The sequence below is a fragment of the Argopecten irradians genome, chromosome 7 (assembly GCF_041381155.1).
Source record: "Argopecten irradians isolate NY chromosome 7, Ai_NY, whole genome shotgun sequence".
Taxonomy (NCBI): Eukaryota; Metazoa; Mollusca; class Bivalvia; order Pectinida; family Pectinidae; genus Argopecten; species Argopecten irradians.
In genome coordinates, this window is record NC_091140.1 from 29,026,157 (window position 1) to 29,047,389 (window position 21,233).

General features: G+C 37.6%; 2 protein-coding genes across 5 annotated transcripts; both read right to left on the reverse strand.

The window, feature by feature from the left end:
• Nucleotides 1–2,698: 2,698 nt before the first annotated feature.
• On the reverse strand, nucleotides 2,699–6,493 carry LOC138327129 (fap1 adhesin-like). Its single transcript, XM_069273112.1, has 2 exons — nucleotides 6,424–6,493; nucleotides 2,699–5,001 (listed from the first exon to the last, which is right to left on the reverse strand). Exons 1-2 carry the CDS (start codon nucleotides 6,491–6,493, stop codon nucleotides 2,699–2,701), a joined length of 2,373 nt encoding a protein of 790 aa, XP_069129213.1.
• Nucleotides 6,494–10,297: 3,804 nt separating this feature from the next.
• LOC138328063 (anaphase-promoting complex subunit 15-like) lies at nucleotides 10,298–21,229 on the reverse strand. Of its 4 annotated transcripts, none has more exons than XR_011209159.1 (5): nucleotides 20,977–21,229; nucleotides 14,347–14,406; nucleotides 11,771–11,894; nucleotides 10,850–11,062; nucleotides 10,298–10,624 (listed from the first exon to the last, which is right to left on the reverse strand). XR_011209159.1 is itself a non-coding variant. In XM_069274667.1 (4 exons), exons 1-4 carry the CDS (start codon nucleotides 21,097–21,099, stop codon nucleotides 11,058–11,060), a joined length of 312 nt encoding a protein of 103 aa, XP_069130768.1. In that variant the 5' UTR covers nucleotides 21,100–21,229; the 3' UTR covers nucleotides 10,639–11,057. The 4 variants fall into 4 exon arrangements, 1 of the variants encoding a protein (XP_069130768.1); XR_011209158.1 differs by having other exon boundaries at nucleotides 10,808–11,062; XR_011209157.1 differs by having other exon boundaries at nucleotides 10,766–11,062.
• Nucleotides 21,230–21,233: the final 4 nt, after the last annotated feature.

The window sequence follows — 21,233 nt, forward strand, 5'->3', positions numbered from 1 at the left end:
AAGTTTGCAGACAACGGATAAGGCTTCAGATAGCGATGCAATTGGTATTTTACCACGAAAAAAAGTCGCCAAAAATCATGTTCGGAAAGTCGTTTTTTCAACACCCGAAAAATAAGAAAATATAAAGAAATCGCACGTTTGACCACTTTTAAAGTACAATATCTACTATTTTTGCAATACTTGAAATATGAAATCATATGTAGTAAGACAAACTTTAGGTTAGTACAAATAAGTTGAAATGATACAATAATTTTTGTCAATCAAAGAAATAAAGAAGGATGAAAACGGCTCAAAAACTTTTGAATTTAGCTGGCATTACCGTTTTTGTTATATTTTGATGCAAACATTTTAAAAAAATCTTACGCTGAACAATATCAGTTTATGTTTTATGTCTTAAAGAATTACTTTTTCTTTGATATAAATGCATGATCGATAATACATAAGCTAGAAAAAAACATATTAATCTGTCAAGTTGACTGATCGTGCCAATTTGAAGTGTTTTTATACACGTACTCAGATTTGTGGCAAAACACCTTTTTTGGTAGTTAATATTTCGGAAAATAAAAAAGCGAATGCTTCCAAATATGTTATATCCTTTTTTGTGTATTTTGTACTTATCATTTGGATCATTTGTTGTAAAAACGGTGTGAATCTGCACATCTTATTTAGTAGTAAAAACTTCCTATGACGTTAATTTGGCTGACTACCAAAATATGTCTAAGTCCATAAATCTGCAATACATAAATCTTAATTTTTCGAATATGCTTTATTCGTTTGTCATAAAAGTTTGCCAGTAAATAAATCAGAACTGTGTTGATTTTCAGCTATAAAATTGAAATTTCACTTTTATTTTATTCCTTTATTTCATTGAAAATTATGTAATTCCCATCCGGTTCCATTATGGAAAAATGAAAAACTGACCTATTCAAATATTTGATAAAAAAACAAACTCCAATCTTACTTTATAAATAACGCTCCATTATGGTGGTACATGTAGTATCTGCCAAATGATTTTGCAATCTGATTAGTCACAAAATAAATATTCACATTTTTGATATTTCAACTTAAGGACATAGTCAATTAGAGAAGTTTAGTCAAATTGGCACTAAATGAGGATTTGATCAACCTCACTTCTTTTATATATGGGGATATCTTGATATAGTTGTCTCTTTTAGGTGAGTATAGCCTACATAGAATCTGAATTAATAACTATCTTAACACTTAAGACGGTACTTACTGAATAATTCTTGAATAAAAAAGACATATTATTCAATGTGGACTTCCAAATATCCTTGGAAAAGGCAAAAAGACCAACTTTGAGCAACCATGTTATCTCAGGTAGTGAAAGTAAAATGTTTTACTGTTAAAGCCTTTATCACCAATGGTATTGTTGAAGATAACAATTTTTTATCTTAACAATCCAACAAAAGCATACATCATTTTACGACATGGAACTAGTCTAGATACACCAAGTAAAGATATCGTCAGTAGACATGAGAACTCGCTTAATTCGAACACTCGGATAACTCGAAGTTTTATTTCGGTCCCTTCGAGTTCGTATTAACCGAGTTCCACTGTATTTGGCTGTTACAAGGACATAATTATGCAATTTTCATGTTGTCATACTTTTTCCCTGTGTTGATTTCAACTTATGTTTTTGGCAATCTGTGCTGTCCTTATAACTTTCTTGCCATACACTAATTTTCTAGTATCTCATGATACCCATGTAAGTTTATATTTGGCTTCAAAGTTGGCAAATTATGCAAATATCCCTATTTTTTTATTTTTGGGGGGTCAAGAAAAACGCTTTCCCAAATTTTTATTTGTGGCGACTTTTTTCTTGTATAAAACAAAGTCAGATCTGTATGAAAAACAAACAAAAAAAATCTGTTGCAATTATTTTGGTAATAACCCATCTTTACTGGACTAGTAGTAGTCCGCTAAACCTGCCTATATTATTAGGCTTTTTTATTTTATTTTTTTTTGCCTAATATATAGTTAGTTGTTACGGCAGTAGCTTGATTGATTGGCTGCCGTTTGCTCTACTAAATGTGTATACGGCGGCCATTACAAATGTGTGAAATAGAAGGGTCTCGGAAGTATTTCATTGTGCCGAGTTGTTTAATTTCATAAATGGGATGTAACATGGGGGCTGTGGAGTACATAAGATCCCAATATATAGGTATGTGTATGTTTTCCCGGCATTGCATGGACGATATATTAGAAATATACCGCTGACGTAGCGTAGGCCAAATCTGGCCTACGATTTCACATTTTTAAGAGGTACCGCGAGCTGACTATATATTAGGCAAAAAAAAAAAAAAAATTAAAAAAGCCTAATAATATATGCAGGTTTAGCGGACTAGACTAGTAGATTAACATAAACGTACATTCCCTGATAAACTGTCGGGTGCAATTGCATGCGTGTACGTTGTTTCGGCACATTTTGGTTGTTAGTGAAGGTTTTTTTTCGCGCACGATTGTAGCGATGAGTGCAGGTAAGAGTTGTTTCGTGCGCATCTATATCCAGTGCAGTTGTAATTGTTTCGTTTGCTTCTTTACCCAATGCAGTTGTAGTTGTTTCGTGCGCATCTTTACCCAATGCAGTTGTAATTGTTTCGTGTGCTTCTTTACCCAATGCAGATATAGTTGTTTCGTGTGCTTCTTTACCTAGTGCATTTAGTTATTTTGTGCCCTTCTAGTGCAGTTGTTGTTGTTTCGTGCGCATCTTTACCCATTGCAGTTGTAGTTGTTTCGTGTGTGCTTCATCTAGTGCAGTTGTAGTTTTTTCGTGAAATTCTTTACCCAGTGCAATTGTAGTTGTTTCGTATGATTCTTTACTTAGTGCAGTTGTAATTGTTTCGTGTACTTCTTTACCTAGTACAGTTGTAATTGTTTCGTGCGCATCTATACCAAGTGCAGTTGTAGTTGTTTCGTGCGCTTCTTTACTTAGTGCAGTTGTAATTGTTTCGTGCGCTTCTTTAACTAGTGCAGTTGTAATTGTTTCGTGTACTTCTTTACCTAGTACAGTTGTAATTGTTTCGTGCGCATCTATACCAAGTGCAGTTGTAGTTGTTTCGTGCGCTTCTTTACTTAGTGCAGTTGTAATTGTTTCGTGCGCTTCTTTAACTAGTACAGTTGTAATTGTTTCGTGTGCTTCTTTACACAGTGCAGTTGTAGTTGTTTCGTGCGCTTCTTTACTTAGTGCAGTTGTAATTGTTTCGTGCGCTTCTTTAACTAGTACAGTTGTAATTGTTTCGTGTGCTTCTTTACACAGCGCAGTTGTATTTTTTTCGTGTGCTTCTTTACACAGTGCAGTTGTAGTTGTTTCGTGCGCTTCTTTACCCAGTGCAGTTGTAGTTGTTTCGTGCGCTTCTTTACTTAGTGCAGTTGTAATTGTTTCGTGTGCTTCTTTACACAGCGCAGTTGTAGTTGTTTCGTGCGCTTCTTTACCCATTGCAGTTGTAGTTGTTTCGTGCGCTTCTTTACTTAGTGCAGTAATATTTTTTTCGTGCGCTTCTTTACCCAGCGCAGTTGTAGTTGTTTCGTGTACTTCTTTACCCAGTGAATTTATAATTGTTTCGTGTGCTTCTTTACACAGCGCAGTTGTAGTTGTTTCGTGTACTTCTTTACCCAGTGCATTTGTAGTTGTTTCGTGCGCTTCTTTACCCAGAGCAGTTGTAGTTGTTTCGTGCGCTTCTTTACCCAGTGCAGTTGTAGTTGTTTCGTGTACTTCTTTACCCAGTGCAGTTGTAATTGATTTGTGTGCTTCTTTACCCAATGCAGTTGTAATTGTAGTTGTTTCGTGCGCTTCTTTACTTAGTGCAGTTGTAGTTGTTTCGTGCGCTTCTTTACCCAGTGCAGTTGTAGTTGTTTCGTGCGCTTCTTTACCCAGTGCAGTTGTAGTTGTTTCGTGTACTTCTTTACCCAGTGCAGTTGTAATTGATTTGTGTGCTTCTTTACCCAATGCAGTTGTAGTTGTTTCGTGTACTTCTTTACCCAGTGCAATTGTAGTTGTTTCGTGTGATTCTTTACCCAGTGCAGTTGTAATTGTTTCGTGTGCTTTTTCACCTTGTGCAGTTGTAGTTGTTTCGTGTGAATCTTTACACAGTGCAGTTGTAATTGTTTCGTGTGCTTCTTTACCCAGTGCAGTTGTAATTGTTTCGTGCGCTTCTTTACCCAGTGCAGTTGTAGTTGTTTCGTGTGAATCTTTACACAGTGCAGTTGTAATTGTTTCGTGTGCTTCTTTACCCAGTGCAATTGTAATTGTTTCGTGCGCTTCTTTACCCAGTGCAGTTGTAATTGTTTCGTGCGCTTCTTTACTTAGTGCAGTTGTAATTGTTTCGTGCGCTTCTTTACCCAATGCAGTTGTAGTTGTTTTGTGCGCTTCTTTACCTAGAACAGTTGTAATTGTTTCGTGCGCTTCTTTACTTAGTGCAGTTGTAATTGTTTCGTTCACATCTTTACACAGCGCATTTGTAATTGTTTCGCGCACTTCATTACCTAGTACAGTTGTAATTGTTTCTTGTACTTCTTTACACAGCGCAGTTGTAGTTGTTTCGTGTGCTTCTTTACCCAGTGAAGTTATAATTGTTTCGTGTGCTTCTTTACACAGCGCAGTTGTAATTGTTTCGTGCGCTTCTTTACCCAGTGCAGTTGTAATTGTTTTGTGTGCTTCTTTACCCAGCGCAGTTGTAATTGTTTCGCGCACTTCATTACCTAGTACAGTTGTAATTGTTTCGTGCGTTTCTTTACCCAGTGCAGTTGTAGTTGTTTCGTGTGCTTCTTTACCCAGTGCATTTGTAGTTGTTTCGTGCGCTTCTTTACCCAGAGCAGTTGTAGTTGTTTCGTGCGCTTCTTTACCCAGTGCAGTTGTAGTTGTTTCGTGCGCTTCTTTACCCAGTGCAGTTGTAGTTGTTTCGTGTACTTCTTTACCCAGTGCAGTTGTAATTGATTCGTGTGCTTCTTTACCCAATGCAGTTGTAATTGTTTCGTGTGAATCTTTACACAGTGCAGTTGTGATTGTTTCTTTACCCAGTGCAGTTGTAGTTGTTTCGTGCGCTTATTTACTTAGTGCAGTTGTAATTGTTTCGTGCGCTTCTTTACCTAGTGCAGTTGTTACTGTTTCGTCCGCTTCTTTACCCAGTGCAGTTGTAGTTGTTTTGTGTGCTTCTTTGCATATTGCAGATGTAGTTCTTCGTGCGCTTATTGATGCCTAGTGCAGTAGTTTTAAGCCCTTCTTTAGCGACGAGTGAATGAAACGTAGTTTTTCATGTGTGTATATGTAGCTGTCATGTTTGGTTTAGTTCCACCAAGTACTTTTTGAGAAATTCTGATATCAGATTTCACAAAACAAATTTAAAATGGCCGCCTGTTGGCCAATTTTATTTCAGATAAGACTCAAAATCCATAACCAGCACCAGGGTTGGGGTAATTAAAAATGTAATAGTAATTAATTGCAATTAATTACATTTTTTCAAGTAATTGAGTGTAATTTGTAATATAAGAAATATTTCAATTACATGTAATTGTAATTAATTACATTCTAAAAATGTGTAATTAACAATTACATTTTAATTACTTTTCAATTACACATATATATTTACTAATGTCTAATACTAAGATTAATGAATGTATCACATTTATTTGGCGATATAGAAATTTAAACAAGTAACAATTCAACAAATGTGAGGCAGTGACCATGGTATAACTACCTTTGTACCTGTTTTACCTGTAGTTTACCCTTCAGGCAATATACAGGTGTGAGGTGTGAACACAAAGCATGTGATTACAACTCACAAATGTCTAGCTTACATAACACCTGTTGATCACCTAATTCTTCTTCTTCTTCTTATGTGTACGGGACGCCGTCAAAGTATGACGATTATGTCACGGGGGACCTGTAGGGGTGCAAGTGAAAGGATTAGATTTGTGATTATATAGATAAAAGGTGTGTGCAGAACAAGGACGTATATGAGAAGGATAAGTCACACTGGGTTTTGGGAAGTCCAAGGCAGGCGCTTTTTGTTTGTGCACTGACCGTGACGTTGGGCGACGACTGATTTTCCTTTGATATCCGCCGGCGCAGCCTTTGATGTAGCTTGCGGGTGCGAGGGTTACCGTCTTACTTTCTGAAGCGGGGCCGTCATTTCATGAGCTGTCGATTATTTTTAACGAAAATTTAAGACATATCCTCTTAATAATCCGTCTTTAAAGCAAGTAATATACGTCGTGAAATTTAATAAACTTTACAATGGTGTTTCGTTTGACTCGATAAGACAAGTATTTGTTGAGAAAAACGGTTTTTATTCCCGGTTCATCGGCGTCTCGCGTGGTGTTTAGTAATGTAAAGAGACAGTCACGAATCCTTCTCTCTTATAAATCCTTGGTGCAGAACTATTTTGTGAGGGCTTCAAGGGCTACGTTGGAAATATGTGCCTTGAAGTCCTCGAGTGCAGTGCATTGTACTGCTGCTACAGGGAGGAGATTCCATTGTGTTATTGTTTGTGGGAAAAATGAGTATTTGTATGTGTCCTTTGCAGCAGAGATTTGTCTGAAGCAGTGTGGATTGGAGTGTCTGGTTCTGTGGTCTACTGGTATGAGTATGGTCTGGTATTCGACGGCAACTATATTGTGTATTATTTTGTAGAAAAGTATCAATCTTGTGTGTAGCCGTCGTGTCTGTAGTGTTGGCCAGTTGAGTTGATGTATCATGTTTGTAACTGAACTGGTGTCGTGATATTTGTTGTGAACATATCTTGCTGCTCTGCGTTGTGTTTTTTCTATCTGTTGAATTTGGTGTGTGTTGTGGGGGTCCCATATGGAAGAGCAGTATTTCAGTTTGGGTCGAACTAGTGCTTTGTATGCGTGTGCTTCTATGTGTGGTGAATTAATTTTTAAGTTGCGCTTTAAAAACCCTAGTGATCTGTTTGCATTTGCGGTGATATTATTTATGTGCATGTCCCATTTTAGGTTTTTTTGTAGTGTTAGTCCTAGATATTTGCTTGAGTTTACTTGCTCGAGTGTGTGATTGTGGAGTGTGTAGTTGTGGTGTATTTTGTTGCGTTTTGGTGTAACACTGATTATGTTGCATTTATCTGGGTGAAATTTCATTAGCCAGTCTGTTTCCCATTGTGCTGCTGCGTCCAGATCTTTCTGTAGTTTTATTGTGTCGTCTTTGTTGTTTATTGTTTTGTATATAATACTGTCGTCTGCGAATAGTCTTAGTGTGCTGTACTGCATGTATTGATGGAAATCGTTAATGTATATGAGAAACAGAATTGGACCCAACACCTGTTGATCACCTAATTAGCATATCTAATGAAGGCAAAAATATTGATTATAACTCAATTCAATTTCAATTTGTTCATTTCCGTAAGCCTTGCGGCTTATAAGACACAAAGTACAATTTTAATACATATTGAATATTTTAAACATGTATAGGAGAGTGATTGTATACAATAAAACACAAACTTTAGCACACAATTATTATACATCAGATACTATACAGTTACGGTGTATTAAGAGACTGAGAACGTTTCTGGAATGCAAGTTTTAAAAATTTTCCGAGATTATTTAAAACTTAAACATTATTTACACTGAGTAATTGAACGAGTTTGAACACACTTGGATGATAAAAATAATAAGGTTTCAGATATCTAATTCGTAGTTGGGTATAAAAAGGACATTTAAGGATAAAGTGAAACTCATCTTCTATATCATTGATATTACAAACTGTACAGTTTCTATTAGGACGTGCTACATTTTGAAACCTACCACTATCTATATTTAACTTATGACCACTTAATCGTATACTTGTAATACTGCTTTTATACTTTTGATCAATGGGTTTCTTTTAATAATATTGTAAACCAAAATTGTCTACTAGATGTTGATATAAAATTCCTCAAAATATAAAATTCCTTTTGAGGAATTCTGTATTCTGTATAAAATTTCTTGAGTACATACGTCATAAAATTTTTGTTCAATTAGTTTATATACAAGATTACTCTCATACGTACTATTCCACAAATACCCCAATCCTAGCTGATCCAATCATCATTATCTAATATTCTTTGCTCATAACATGCTTTTAATATACAATTATCGGTTTCTTTAAGTTTTACCCAGTATTTCAATATTTTCATTTTCCGGATAATATGCATAGGCAATCTACCTAACTCATAGTATACACAACATCGTTACAAGTGTTTTTACCGACGCCTAGAATTCTTTTACAAAAACTAACATGTACTTTTTCAACCTCAAGTGCTCTATGAAAACCCCATACTTCACATGCATAACCTAATACACTACTTACGTAAGTGTCAAATACTGAACATGTTTCGGTGTTAAAACTATGACTTTTTTCAGATTAGTCTTCAACCGCCCCCCTGCCAAAAAAATTAAAATAGACAACTTTTTCAGTTTTCTTACCACTACATCCTCACTAGAAAGAGACACAACTCAGGTCTTATATTCAATGAAGTAGACATCTACAGGTACATTGGTGAAGATTGCACAGAGACATGTTATGACCTATTTAAGTTCTGGAACGCTAATTCTTGCCGATTTTCAAATTTGTCTATTTTAGCAAGCAAATATATATATACTTAGCTATACCAGCCACTTCAGCTCCAGTGGAGAGATTGTTTAGTGTTTCTGCCAAAGTATTCCAACCAGACAGAAACAGACTGTCTGATGATAATTTTCAGACTCTGATGATGAAAAAATCAAATTCAAAAATACGAATGCCTGGTACTGTACCATTCCTATTTCAACGTTACAGATACGCTTTATTTCAGTAACTTTCATATTCAAAATTTGCTATTTAAAATTCCCGGTAAAATCAAAGTTGTTGAATACACTGCCGCTAGGAGCGCTAGTATCTGCGAGCAATTTCTAAGCCAATCATATTGAGGAAATTGACTGTAAGAGAATTTTGCAACCACGATTACAATGGCGAGGTGACCCTCGCCAAAAATACGAATGCCTGGTACTGTACCAGGTATTCATATTTTTGAATTGCATTTTATCATCATCAGGGTATGAAACGTTTATAATAATGTACATTCTTATTGGACCTACATGTAAAACTAATACACCCCACCAGTAATCAATTGTAACTTGCGGTGTAAAGCATGTGTTCTATCAGAATTTAATGATAGTGACTTATATATGTATACATGCTATATTGTATATATTATATCTTATACTCATGCTTCATTGTATATATATATACAGATATATATATGACTATACAAATGTGTGTATGTTGTCAAAAATAAACATATCAAGAAAATGTAATGTGTAATTGTAATTAATTACTTTACAAAACTGAGTAATTGTAATTGAGTTTTTGACCAAGTAATTGTAATTAATTACATCGCAATGTAATTGACCCCAACCCGACCAGTACAAATAGGGTTCAGTGGGAATCTGCCTGTTAAAATGAAAATTTATGAATTACTTTCAGTGGAATATCAATAACATAATTCACAAATTCAAGATGGATGCCAGATAGCCATATTGGATTTAGATCAAGCTCAAAATACAAGTATACGTACATATTACAACAAAACTTGGGTTCCAACTCGAACATGTATGTTTGTCCAAAGTTTTGCTTAAAATACTACATATTGACAATTAAAGTCTTGGTTCAATTTTCTTGAAAATTTACCGAATAAAAGCAAATTTGTGTTAATTTAAAAGATACAATTATCTGAAATACATTCTAAATTGAATTTTCAATTTTACAATGCAAAAATTAAACATACCTATTTACATATTAACAAACTGAAAACTTAATTGGAAAATGCTGATCATTAATAATTATTATCTTATCAAATTGTTCTTATATAATCAAATGATCGCAAACTGGACATAATAATACAATTCTCATCTATTATGGATACTTCACTTCACAGGATGAAATGAATGTTAAATTGCTAATAACTCTTCTTAGCTCACTTTGAAATTACTGCACAAGGAGATAAAAATAAGGTACAGTTTACATATATTTGTACCTATACAATATTACCCATAGATTATTTTCATCAACTTCGGTACAATAAAGTGTATCTGGATAGAGAAATTGAGAAGGTAATAAAATGATAGTCGAACGTCAGAAAACAATGTAAATGAAAACTTATCTTTTTCAATATTCAAATTACTGTTTGGCTAAACTCAAACTTTGTTGAAACTTAAAAAGGATGATACAGTAATTGTATTTATGACCAACTTATTATGACTAGTTGAACTCTTACTTTAAACTATTAAAGAAAAAAACAAACAATGATAACATTTATGACAAAATGTTTTATATAATGTCAGGAATACAGTCACTCATGTATTTAAGTATGTTTCCACATCATGCCATTCTCACGTCTTCCATACTTATAACAATCAAACTGTCTTCACACATGTACACATTAATAACGTAAATAGATACTAGAACAGTGATTTGGTAAAACATACCTAAGTTACATGTACTCTGTTGCCCCAGTGGCAGTCACTGGACTACTGCATCCTTGCTATCAAAATGGGTAGTGACTACAAAGGTACACAAGTGCAAGACGTTTTATCAATTACAGTTTTAATTTTTGATCCATCTCAGTCGGAGTACCTTCCAATAGAGTACCTTCCAATAGAAATCTGTAATAATTCATCTCAGTCAGAGTACCTTCCAGTAGAAATCTGTAACAATCCATCTCAGTCGCAGTACCTTCCAATAGAAATCTGTAACAATCCATCTCAGTCAGAGTACCTTCCAATAGAAATCAATAACAATCCATCTCAGTCCGAGTACCTTCCAATAGAAATCTATAACAATCCATCTCAGTCGGAGTACCTTCCAATAGAAATCTGTAATAATCCATCTCAGTCAGAGTACCTTCCAGTAGAAATCTGTAACAATCCATTTCAGTCGCAGTACCTTCCAATAGAAATCTGTAACAATCCATCTCAGTTGGAATACCATCCAATAAAGATGTGTCACTTTTAGCTTTTAAATCAACATTTTACAGTGTCAGAGTTTTTGTCTTCATAACAGCATAACATTACCCTGCAATACAACAAATAATATAGAAAATTATTTCATTATAATATATATATTCTGTATTTTCAAACAAGGTTTCCTTCTTGGCTTGGTTTGATTTGTTAAAAGGCCTATTAACAGCCAGAGTCATTTAAGGACATGCCAGATTTAAATGGAGGAGGAAAGCCAGAGTACCTGTTGAAAAACCACCAACCAAGAGTCAGTGCCTGGCAACTGGTCTAAATGGAATTTAAATTAAAGTTGTGACCAAGACATCTTAACCACTTAGCCACCACTGCCGCTCCTTCTGGAACAGATGGTTCAATATTTCAAGCTAATTCCTTACCTGTTATGTGTATTTGAAAGTGTAAAAGATAGTCAACATGGCCTAGTGGTCAATGTGTCCAAACACATCGTTCACCTGTGGATAACATAGTTGAAGCCCAAATGGAGAGATTGCCAGATACTGATTGTTGGTGGTTATTTTTTTCCACTTCATAAATATGGTTCATCCTTAAATCACTCAGGCCAGCTGGCAATGCATAGATGTAATTTTCATATTTACTTTCTGTATATTCATTCTAGTTTTGATGCATATGAATCCCAAATGGAGTACGGCTGTACATCTGAAGCCTACTTCTGGGTTTCTAGTTTCTAATATTGAGTATATCTTTGAAGAAAATGTTATCAACAATGCAACTTAGCATCTGGTGGCTAGCTAATCTATTGCCATACCTGCATCGTCTCCTGAATCTCTTTCATCAAGCATATCTATGTCAAGGTCATCATCATTTGTATCACTTTCATCATCATCATCTCCTTCATCATCTTCCTCGTCTTCTTCTTCATCTTCTAGATTCTGTTATAACAAAAGAAAGAAATTTTCATTGACTTGACAATATCATACAATCTTATCAATATTTGTATTCTATTCCACACAAAATACCTTATAAATTACTATATTTGGTTCAAAATGAAAAGAAACAAGAGGCCCAGAGGGCCTGTATCGCTCACCTGGTTTTTCGTTAGTAATTATCACAAGACTCAGACAATTAGAAAAATAAGCAAAATTGACTCCCAAAGTTTAATTTTGAATCACAACCATACAATGATGCTATTGATACCATACAAATATGCTATCCAATACATAGGTTCAGAGACAAAGTAATTTATATGAAAATAGTAGCCTAATTGACCTTTTGACCTCGCATCATTTGTACAATTTCAAATCCCAACCCTATAAGGATGCTACCATTGCATTATAAGTGCTCTTCCATTCTTAGTTGCAGAGAAGAAGTCATTTATATGGAAATAGCTAAATTGACCCCTTTTGACCCCACCCTTCAGGCCCCAGGGGGGTCAGCCCCATCATTTGCAAAATTTTGAATCCAAACCCTATAAGGATGTAACCATTGCATTATGAGCGTAATCCCATGTTAAGTTGCAGAAAAAAAGTCATTTATATGGAAAATTGACCACTTTTGACCCCGCCCCTCAGGCCCCCGGGGGTTCAGCCCTATATCATTTGCACAATTTTGAATTCCCACACTATAAGAATACTACCATTGTATTATGAGTGCTATACCGTGCTTAGTTTCAGAGAAGAAGTCGTTTATATGGAAATAGCCAAATTGGCCACTTTCGACCCCGCCCCTCAGGCCCCCTGGGGGTCAGCCCCATCATTTCCACAATTTTGAATCCCCACCCTATAAAGATGCTACCATTGCATTATGGGTGCTATACCATGCTTAGTTTCAGAGAAGAAGTCGTTTATATGGAAATAGCCAAATTGACCACTTTTGACCCCGCCCCTCAGGCCCCCTGGGGGTTCAGCCCTATCATTTGCACAATTTTGAATTCCCACACTATAAGAATACTACCATTGTATTATGGGTGCTATACCGTGCTTAGTTTCAGAGAAGAAGTCGTTTATATGGAAATAGCCAAATTGGCCACTTTCGACCCCGCCCCTCAGGCCCCCTGGGGGTCAGCCCCATCATTTCCACAATTTTGAATCCCCACCCTATAAAGATGCTACCATTGCATTATGGGTGCTATACCATGCTTAGTTTCAGTGAAGAAGTCGTTTATATGGAAATAGCCAAATTGGCCCCTTTTGACCCCGCCCCTCAGGCCCCCTGGGGGTCAGCCCCATCATTTGTACAATTTTGAATCCCCAACCTATAAGGATGCTACCATTGCATTATGGGTGCTATCCCATGCTTGGTTTCAGAGAAGAAGTCGTTTATATGGAAATAGCCAAATTGACCCCTTTTGACCCCGCCCCTCAGGCCCCCGGGGGGTCAGCCACATCATTTGTACAATTTTTAATCCCTACCCTATAACGATACTACCATTGCATTATGAGTGCTATCTCATGCTTAGTTTCAGAGAAGAAGTCGTTTATATGGAAATAGCCAAATTGACCCCATTTGACCGCGCCCCTCAGGCCCCCGGGGGGTCAGCCCCATCATTTGTACAATTTTGAATCCCCCCCCTATAAGGATGCTACCATTGCATTATGGGTTCTATCCCATGCTTGGTTTCAGAGAAGAAGTCGTTTATATGGAAATAGCCAAATGGACCTCATTTGACCCCGCCCCTCAGGCCCCCGGGGGGTCAGCCCATCATTTGTACAATTTTGAATCCCCACCCTATAAGGATGCTACCATTGCATTATGGGTGCTATCCCATGCTTGGTTTCAGAGAAGAAGTCGTTTATATGGAAATAGCCAAATTGACCCCTTTTGGCCCCCCCCTCAGGCCCCTGGGGGGTCAGCCCCATCATTTGTACAATTTTCAGTTAGTAGCCCATAAGGATGCTACCAGCCAAATTTTTGTTGAAATCCGACCAGCGGTTATGGAGAAGAAGTCGATTGTTGACGGACGGGGACGGCACGGACGACGGACGACGGACGACGGACGACGGACGACGGACGCCGGACGCCACGGTATGGCATAAGCTCACCTTGGTCCTTCGGACCAGGTGAGCTAAAAAAAGTATGGTGCAATTAATTAATACTAAAAGAAACTGAGTTCCTTTCAATAATTTAACGCTGTCTTTACATAAATGTAGTAATGAAACCCTGCGTGATTGTTCCATTCATTTGCAATCTCAAAATTAAAATATATAGGTAAATGACCAAGAATCACCAATGTGGCAGACTAGCACTGCTGTTGTTGCATTAAGGTTTGCTTTTAAAATTCTTGGCACTTTTCTTCTTGTTCTTAATATTAATATAATTACATGTTACATATAATGTACTTCAATACTACAAAGTTAAGCTTCTGACTTCATGTTTTTGTATTACCTCAACTGCAGTTTTCCCAATTGGTATGATGTTACTGTCTTTCTTTGCAATACTCTCCAACTAGGAAGGATAAGACAACATTGTTATTAGGTACATCAATCTATGAGAGCCCGTCTCCACTGGTATTAACTAGCCAATTTGGACAAGGATTTATAAGAGGGATTTGTCACTGCCTCTTTACATTACTATGACACCTATGAAACGGGAATAAAAACAATTTTTCTCAACAACTACTTGTCTTATCGAGTCAAATCTAAACATCAATGTAAAGATTAATAAATTTCATGATGTCTAGTCCTTGTTTTAAGTTAAGGACGGAAGATTTAGAAGAAATGTCTTAAAAATAATAAATTTTCATTAAAAAAAAAATGACATGTACAACTCATGATATAACGGCCTGCTTTAGAAAATAAGACAGTATGTCTGGCATGCAAACTACATCGTAGGTTGCGCTAGCTGACATCAAAAGAAAAATTCATTGCCACGGTCAGTGCACAAACAAAAGCGCTCACGACGTATTCCGCCAAAGCACAGAGTGACAAATCCTTCTCACTTATAAATCCTTGGTCGTGTATATAAAACAAGAGGCCCAGAGGGCCTGTATCGTTCACCTGGTTTGTAATGGCTAAGAATGTTCTGAATACAGGTTCATTGTTTTTTTTCTGAAGGAATTTGAATATTTACCTCTAATTCTCATATTGGGCCCCACTCTTTCTGCTCCAGGGGGTCAAAGCCAAAATATATACGAATTCTGTTAACCCCAAGGATGTTTGTGGCCAAATTTGGTTACAATCCATGGAGAACTCTAGGACAAGTAGGGATTTATAGGCTTTACCTCTATTTCCCCTATTGGGCTCCGCCCCTCCTGGCCCCGGGGGGTCAATACCAAAATTTATACAAGTTCTGTTCCCCTTCCCCTAAGGATCTTTCTGGCCAAATTTGGTTACAATCCATGCAGAACTCTATGACAAGTAGTGATTTAAAGGATTTACCTCTATTTCCCCTTTTGGGCCCCGCTCATCCTGCCCCAAGGGGGTTAGAGTTGCAAGTTCCCCTTCCCCCAAGGATATATCTGGCCAAATTTGGTTACAATCAATGCTGAACTCTAAGACACGTAGCGATTTATACGATTTACCTCTATTTCCTCTACTGGGCCCTGCCCCACCTGCCCCTGGTGGTCAGAGCCAAAATATAGTACAATTTCTGTTTCCCTTCCCCCAAGGATGTTTGTGGCCATATTTGGTTAAAATCCATGCAGAATTCTAGGACAAGTAGTGATTTATAGGATTTACCTCTATTTCCCCTATTGGGCCCCGCCCCTCCTGGCCCCAGGGGGTCAATACCAAAATTTATACAAGTTCTGTTCCCCCCTCCGCCAAGGATGTTTCTGGCTAAATTTGGTTACAATCCATGCAGGAACTCTAGGACAAGTAGCGATTTATAGGAATTACCTTTTTTCCCCTACTGGGCCCCGCCCCTCCTGCCCCCTGGGGGTCAGAGCCAAAATTTATACAAGTTCTGTTCCCCTTTTTCCAAGGATGTTTGTGGCCAAATTTGGTTACAATCCATGCAGAACTCTAATCCCAAAATGCAAAATGCACAACTAGGGCCGTAGGAGATCCTACATGTGGAATTCGAGATAGATGCCTTCTGTACTTTCTGAGAAATAGCGTTAACAAACATTACCTGCCAAAATTCAAGATGGTTGCCTTGCGGCCAATTATTTTTACGATCAGTTTTAAAATCATTATGACACTCTTGGAGTCTTGGGGCCCTAATAAACTAGAACGAATATACGTACCCGGCCTACATTACCTTTCGGCCGAGTACGAATTGGTCCCTATGTATCCTAGTGAGCAGTGCCTCCAGAAATCACTCGGGCACAATTTTCTATACTTTTTTGTAGGTTTCCAATTATTTTGTGCGTATACAAGCATTTATATATTATTTTTGTCGAAAACAAACATAACTACCATTCTTAATATCTACCGTACCGCTCACAAAACGTCAAATTCATACTTTGTAGACTTGCTGTATAAATTCACTGCGGAAAGGTCTTCATATGTGTATATGAAAAACAAAATGTCTCGCTGAGAATTTGATATTTTATATGGTTCAGTTTTATTGCCTAGTACATCTGTAGGTAACTGATATAAAACAAGTACAATAAAATGCACACAAACTTTTAAATAATGGTTTGCATAACCATTACTTTGTTCCATTAACAGTAATAGGCACCAATTGTAGCTCTAAAGACGACAACATTTTCTGTCTAAAAGTCTTTTAAGCTACAATATTGCAGCTATAAGTAAACCTACACATGAAATTTGGGAGAGATCCCTTCAGTTCCTTCTAAGAAATAGAGGTAACAAATATCTACTGCTAAAATCTGAGATGGCTGCCTGCTGGAGGCCATATTGTTTTTCTGATCAGTCTAAAAATCAGCATGACACTCCTTTGGCCCTAGGGGAACCCATAAATGAAATTTGAGGGAGATCCTTTAGGGTAATTTCTGAGAATGTTGGTAACAAGCATTGTTTACAGACAGACCATTGAAGAAAGGCGATTTGAATAGCCCACCATCCAAAGCCTATTCATTTCATAGAATCCTGTATGTAACTGATTGGTCAAATTCATTACAATATGCAGGACTGTTATCCATGATAATGATATGTGGAAATGCGTGTTATTGTCAACCTTGAAAAGTTGTTACTCAGCCCATGCTGGCAGTATTACACGTCGCTCTCATTAGAAAAATATATGTATATATGTTTCAGTGGTGGCTAAATCTTGTATCCTGTGCCGCGCCGAGCTTTGGTTATTTTCACTTTTCTCCTTAACGACAACATTCATTAAAATTATATTTTGCACAATTTGTCTTTGTGTTAATCAGGTATCTTTCTGTGTAAGTTATGTTACTTGAGACGATTCAAAACTTTGTAAAATTGACGATTTCAGTTGGTGAGTCTAATTCAAGCGATGGGTTTCAAGGTTTTATGCAGATGATTTCGAAAGTAAGCTTTTATTGTATTAATTCCAACAACAAGTAAACCTAGCTGATAACAAATGTGTATATTTCAACATAAAGTATCATTCTTTTCAAAACAAATTCTGCTTTTTTGTAATCGTGTCTACTGGAACGGACTTTGAACACTGATCTCATTTGTTTACCCGAGCCGCGCCCGCGCTAAGGACTGATAACTCGAGGTCTCTACTCCCAAGCTTTTAGTGAGAGTATGTGAACATTTACTCCAACAATGTTAGAGGTATAGCACGAGACACTTTTGGAACATTACATCGTGTCTAACCTCTAACTTCCTATAGGCCATTTACCAGATGCTGAGGGTAACATTTTACAAAGTTTGGATTATGACAATATAAACGTTTAAATCATATTTAAATCGGTATCAATGTCAAATACCTACCTCTTTTTCATAAATCAACAAGGTTTTTTAACAAAATCAGCCGTAAAATCCATCTAAAACAAATATTTACATTTCCTAACGTAAACTTTCATGACCCAGACAAAACTTCATGATGAAAGCGATCCACCCGGTAAATAGAAAAAACGAATTGCAAAGTCCCCAAAACGCTTGATCTGCCTTTACTTTTACTTGCATTCTGCCCGCTTGAATTCACGTTCTGTTTTTTGTAGTAACCAGCCGCCATATTTAAAACTAGGTCAAAATGTTACTGAAAGGATTCATCATATCTAATCCGCTAAAATACTATTTTATGAGGCCTCAAGTTATGGTTTTCCTATATAAATGGGATAATTAATACCTAAACTGTAAGTACACATCGATGTTATCACTGTTTGAGCTATAAATATTGATATTATTGCACTTTTCATTCCGCCTTCATCTGACGTCGGAAGCTGCATCAAGGAAATGACCCTTTCGGAAATGAGAGTCGACAGTCAGCAAAATAACGTCCGATAAAAAAACGGCCCAGAGGGCCTGTATCGCTCACCTGGTTTTTTGTTAGTAATTATCACAAGACTCTGACAATTAGAAAAATAAGCAAAATTGACTCCCAAAGTTTAATTTTGAATCACAACCATACAATGATGCTATTGATACCATACAAATATGCTATCCAATACATAGGTTCAGAGACAAAGTAATTTATATGAAAATAGTAGCCTAATTGACCTTTTTGACCTCGCATCTATTGCCGTCTAAGGCCCCGGGGGTCAGCCCTATCATTTGTACAATTTCAAATCCCAACCCTATAAGGATGCTACCATTGCACTATAAGTGCTCTTCCATTCTTAGTTGCAGAGAAGAAGTCGTTTATATGGAAATAGCTAAATTGACCCCTTTTGACCCCACCCTTCAGGCCCCCGGGGGGTCAGCCCAATCATTTGCAAAATTTTGAATCCAAACCCTATAAGGATGTAACCATTGCATTATGAGCGTAATCCCATGTTAAGTTGCAGAGAAAAAGTCATATATATATGGAAATTGACCACTTTTGACACCGCCCCTCAGGCCCCCGGGGGGTCAGCCCTATCATTTGCACAATTTTGAATCCCCACACTATAAGGATACTACCATTGTATTATGGGTGCTATACCGTGCTTAGTTTCAGAGAAGAAGTCGTTTAAATGGAAATTGCCAAATTGGCCACTTTCGACCCCGCCCCTCAGGCCCCCAGGGGGTCAGCCCCATCATTTGCACAATTTTGAATCCCCACCCTATAAAGATGCCACCATTGCATTATGGGTGCTATACCATGCTTAGTTTCAGAGAAGAAGTCGTTTATATGGAAATAGCCAAATTGGCCCCTTTTGACCCCGCCCCTCAGGCCCCCCGGGGGTCAGCCACATCATTTGTACAATTTTGAATCCCCAACCTATAAAGATACTACCATTGCATTATGAGTGCTATCTCATGCTTAGTTTCAGAGAAGAAGTCGTTTATATGGAAATAGCCAAATTGACCCCATTTGACCCCGCCCCTCAGGCCCCCGGGGGGTCAGCCCCATCATTTGTACAATTTTGAATCCCCACCCTATAAGGATGCTACCATTGCATTATGGGTGCTATCCCATGCTTGGTTTCAGAGAAGAAGTCGTTTATATGGAAATAGCCAAATTGACCCCTTTTGGCCCCGCCCCTCAGGCCCCCGGGGGGTCAGCCACATCATTTGTACAATTTTTAATCCCCACTCTATAACGATACTACCATTGCATTATGAGTGCTATCTCATGCTTAGTCAGAGAAGAAGTCGTTTATATGGAAATAGCCAAATTGACCCCATTTGACCCCGCCCCTCAGGCCCCCGGGGGGTCAGCCCCATCATTTGTACAATTTTGAATCCCCACCCTATAAGGATGCTACCATTGCATTATGGATGCTATCTCATGCTTGGTTTCAGAGAAGAAGTCGTTTATATGGAAATAGCCAAATTGACCCCTTTTGGCCCCGCCCCTCAGGCCCCTGGGGGGTCAGCCCCATCATTTGTACAATTTTGAATCCCCACCCTATAAGGATGCTACCATTGCATTATGGGTGCTATCCCATGCTTGGTTTCAGAGAAGAAGTCGTTTATATGGAAATAGCCAAATTGACCCCTTTTGGCCCCGCCCCTCAGGCCCCTGGGGGGTCAGCCCCGTCATTTGTACAATTTTCAGTTAGTAGCCCATAAGGATGCTACCAGTCAAATTTTGTTGAAATCCGACCAGCGGTTATGGAGAAGAAGTCGATTGTTGACGGACGGACGGACGGACGGAACCGACGGACGACGGACGACGGACGACGGACGCCACGGTATGGCATAAGCTCACCTTGGTCCTTCGGACCAGGTGAGCTAAAAAACGGCTGACCAGTCGACTCTCGTGTAACAGGGTTATATTTTGTAATTGTTTAAATAAGTCATAAAATGTAATGTTATATTTTAAGGTGTGTGTATCTTTAAAGTAGTAGAGCTTTGTATGGAGTGTGCGCCTTTAATGGTCTTAAATATAGGTATGAGAGGAATGTGAGTAGGTGATCACAACATAAGTGTTGACTGCTCAGTCTTCTCATGCCAACCACTCTCTGTTGCCTCGGTTGAAACCGCAAACGGAAGTCTCTCTAATGCACATATGCGCGTAGATCCTGACATCTGTAGATCTGAACCAGTATTCACAAATCCACGTTGGACGCCATTTGTTATGGGAGTAGTGAACATTTAGCTATTCTTTTTAGAATGTTACCGGGCTCTAGATCTGCGACGAGGACGCAATTCTAAAAAGAGCACATATATTTTCTTTCTGTATTTACTATTTTAGATTTACTTATGAACCTATTCTATAACTAGGGACTAGATTTTCTACTATAACAATATACTTATATTAAAACGTTACCTCTTTATTACAAACTATTTACTTTATTTCTAGCAGAAACATATATACATGTTTCTGTTTCTAGTAAGCTTTTATTGTATCAATTGTTATAATTCCAATAACAAGTAAACCTAGCTGATTACAAATATATATATTTCAACATAAAGTACAAATCTTTTCATAACAAATTCTGTCTTTTTTGTAACCGTGTCTACCAGCGCGGGCCTCACTGGCCTCGCAGATCTCATTTGTTTACCCGAGCCCGCACCCATATGTTTCTGCTCTCATACAGACATTTACCCACATATTCTGTTCTTCTTCAAGCTCTGATAGTTCATTTTCATCGTCACATGGTCTATCAACAGTAAACCACAATGGATCCACTGCACCGGGTAAAAGTGTCGGGAACAATCTCATCGACATTTCGAAGTTGAAAAGAACATCGGAAGTATACAAACCGGCGTCACCAAAAAGCTTGAAAAGTTACAACTGCCAAAACGTTTTAAACGACATGTGTGCTTTTGATTGCTTTCTCTGGGATAATAAAGTTCTGTAAA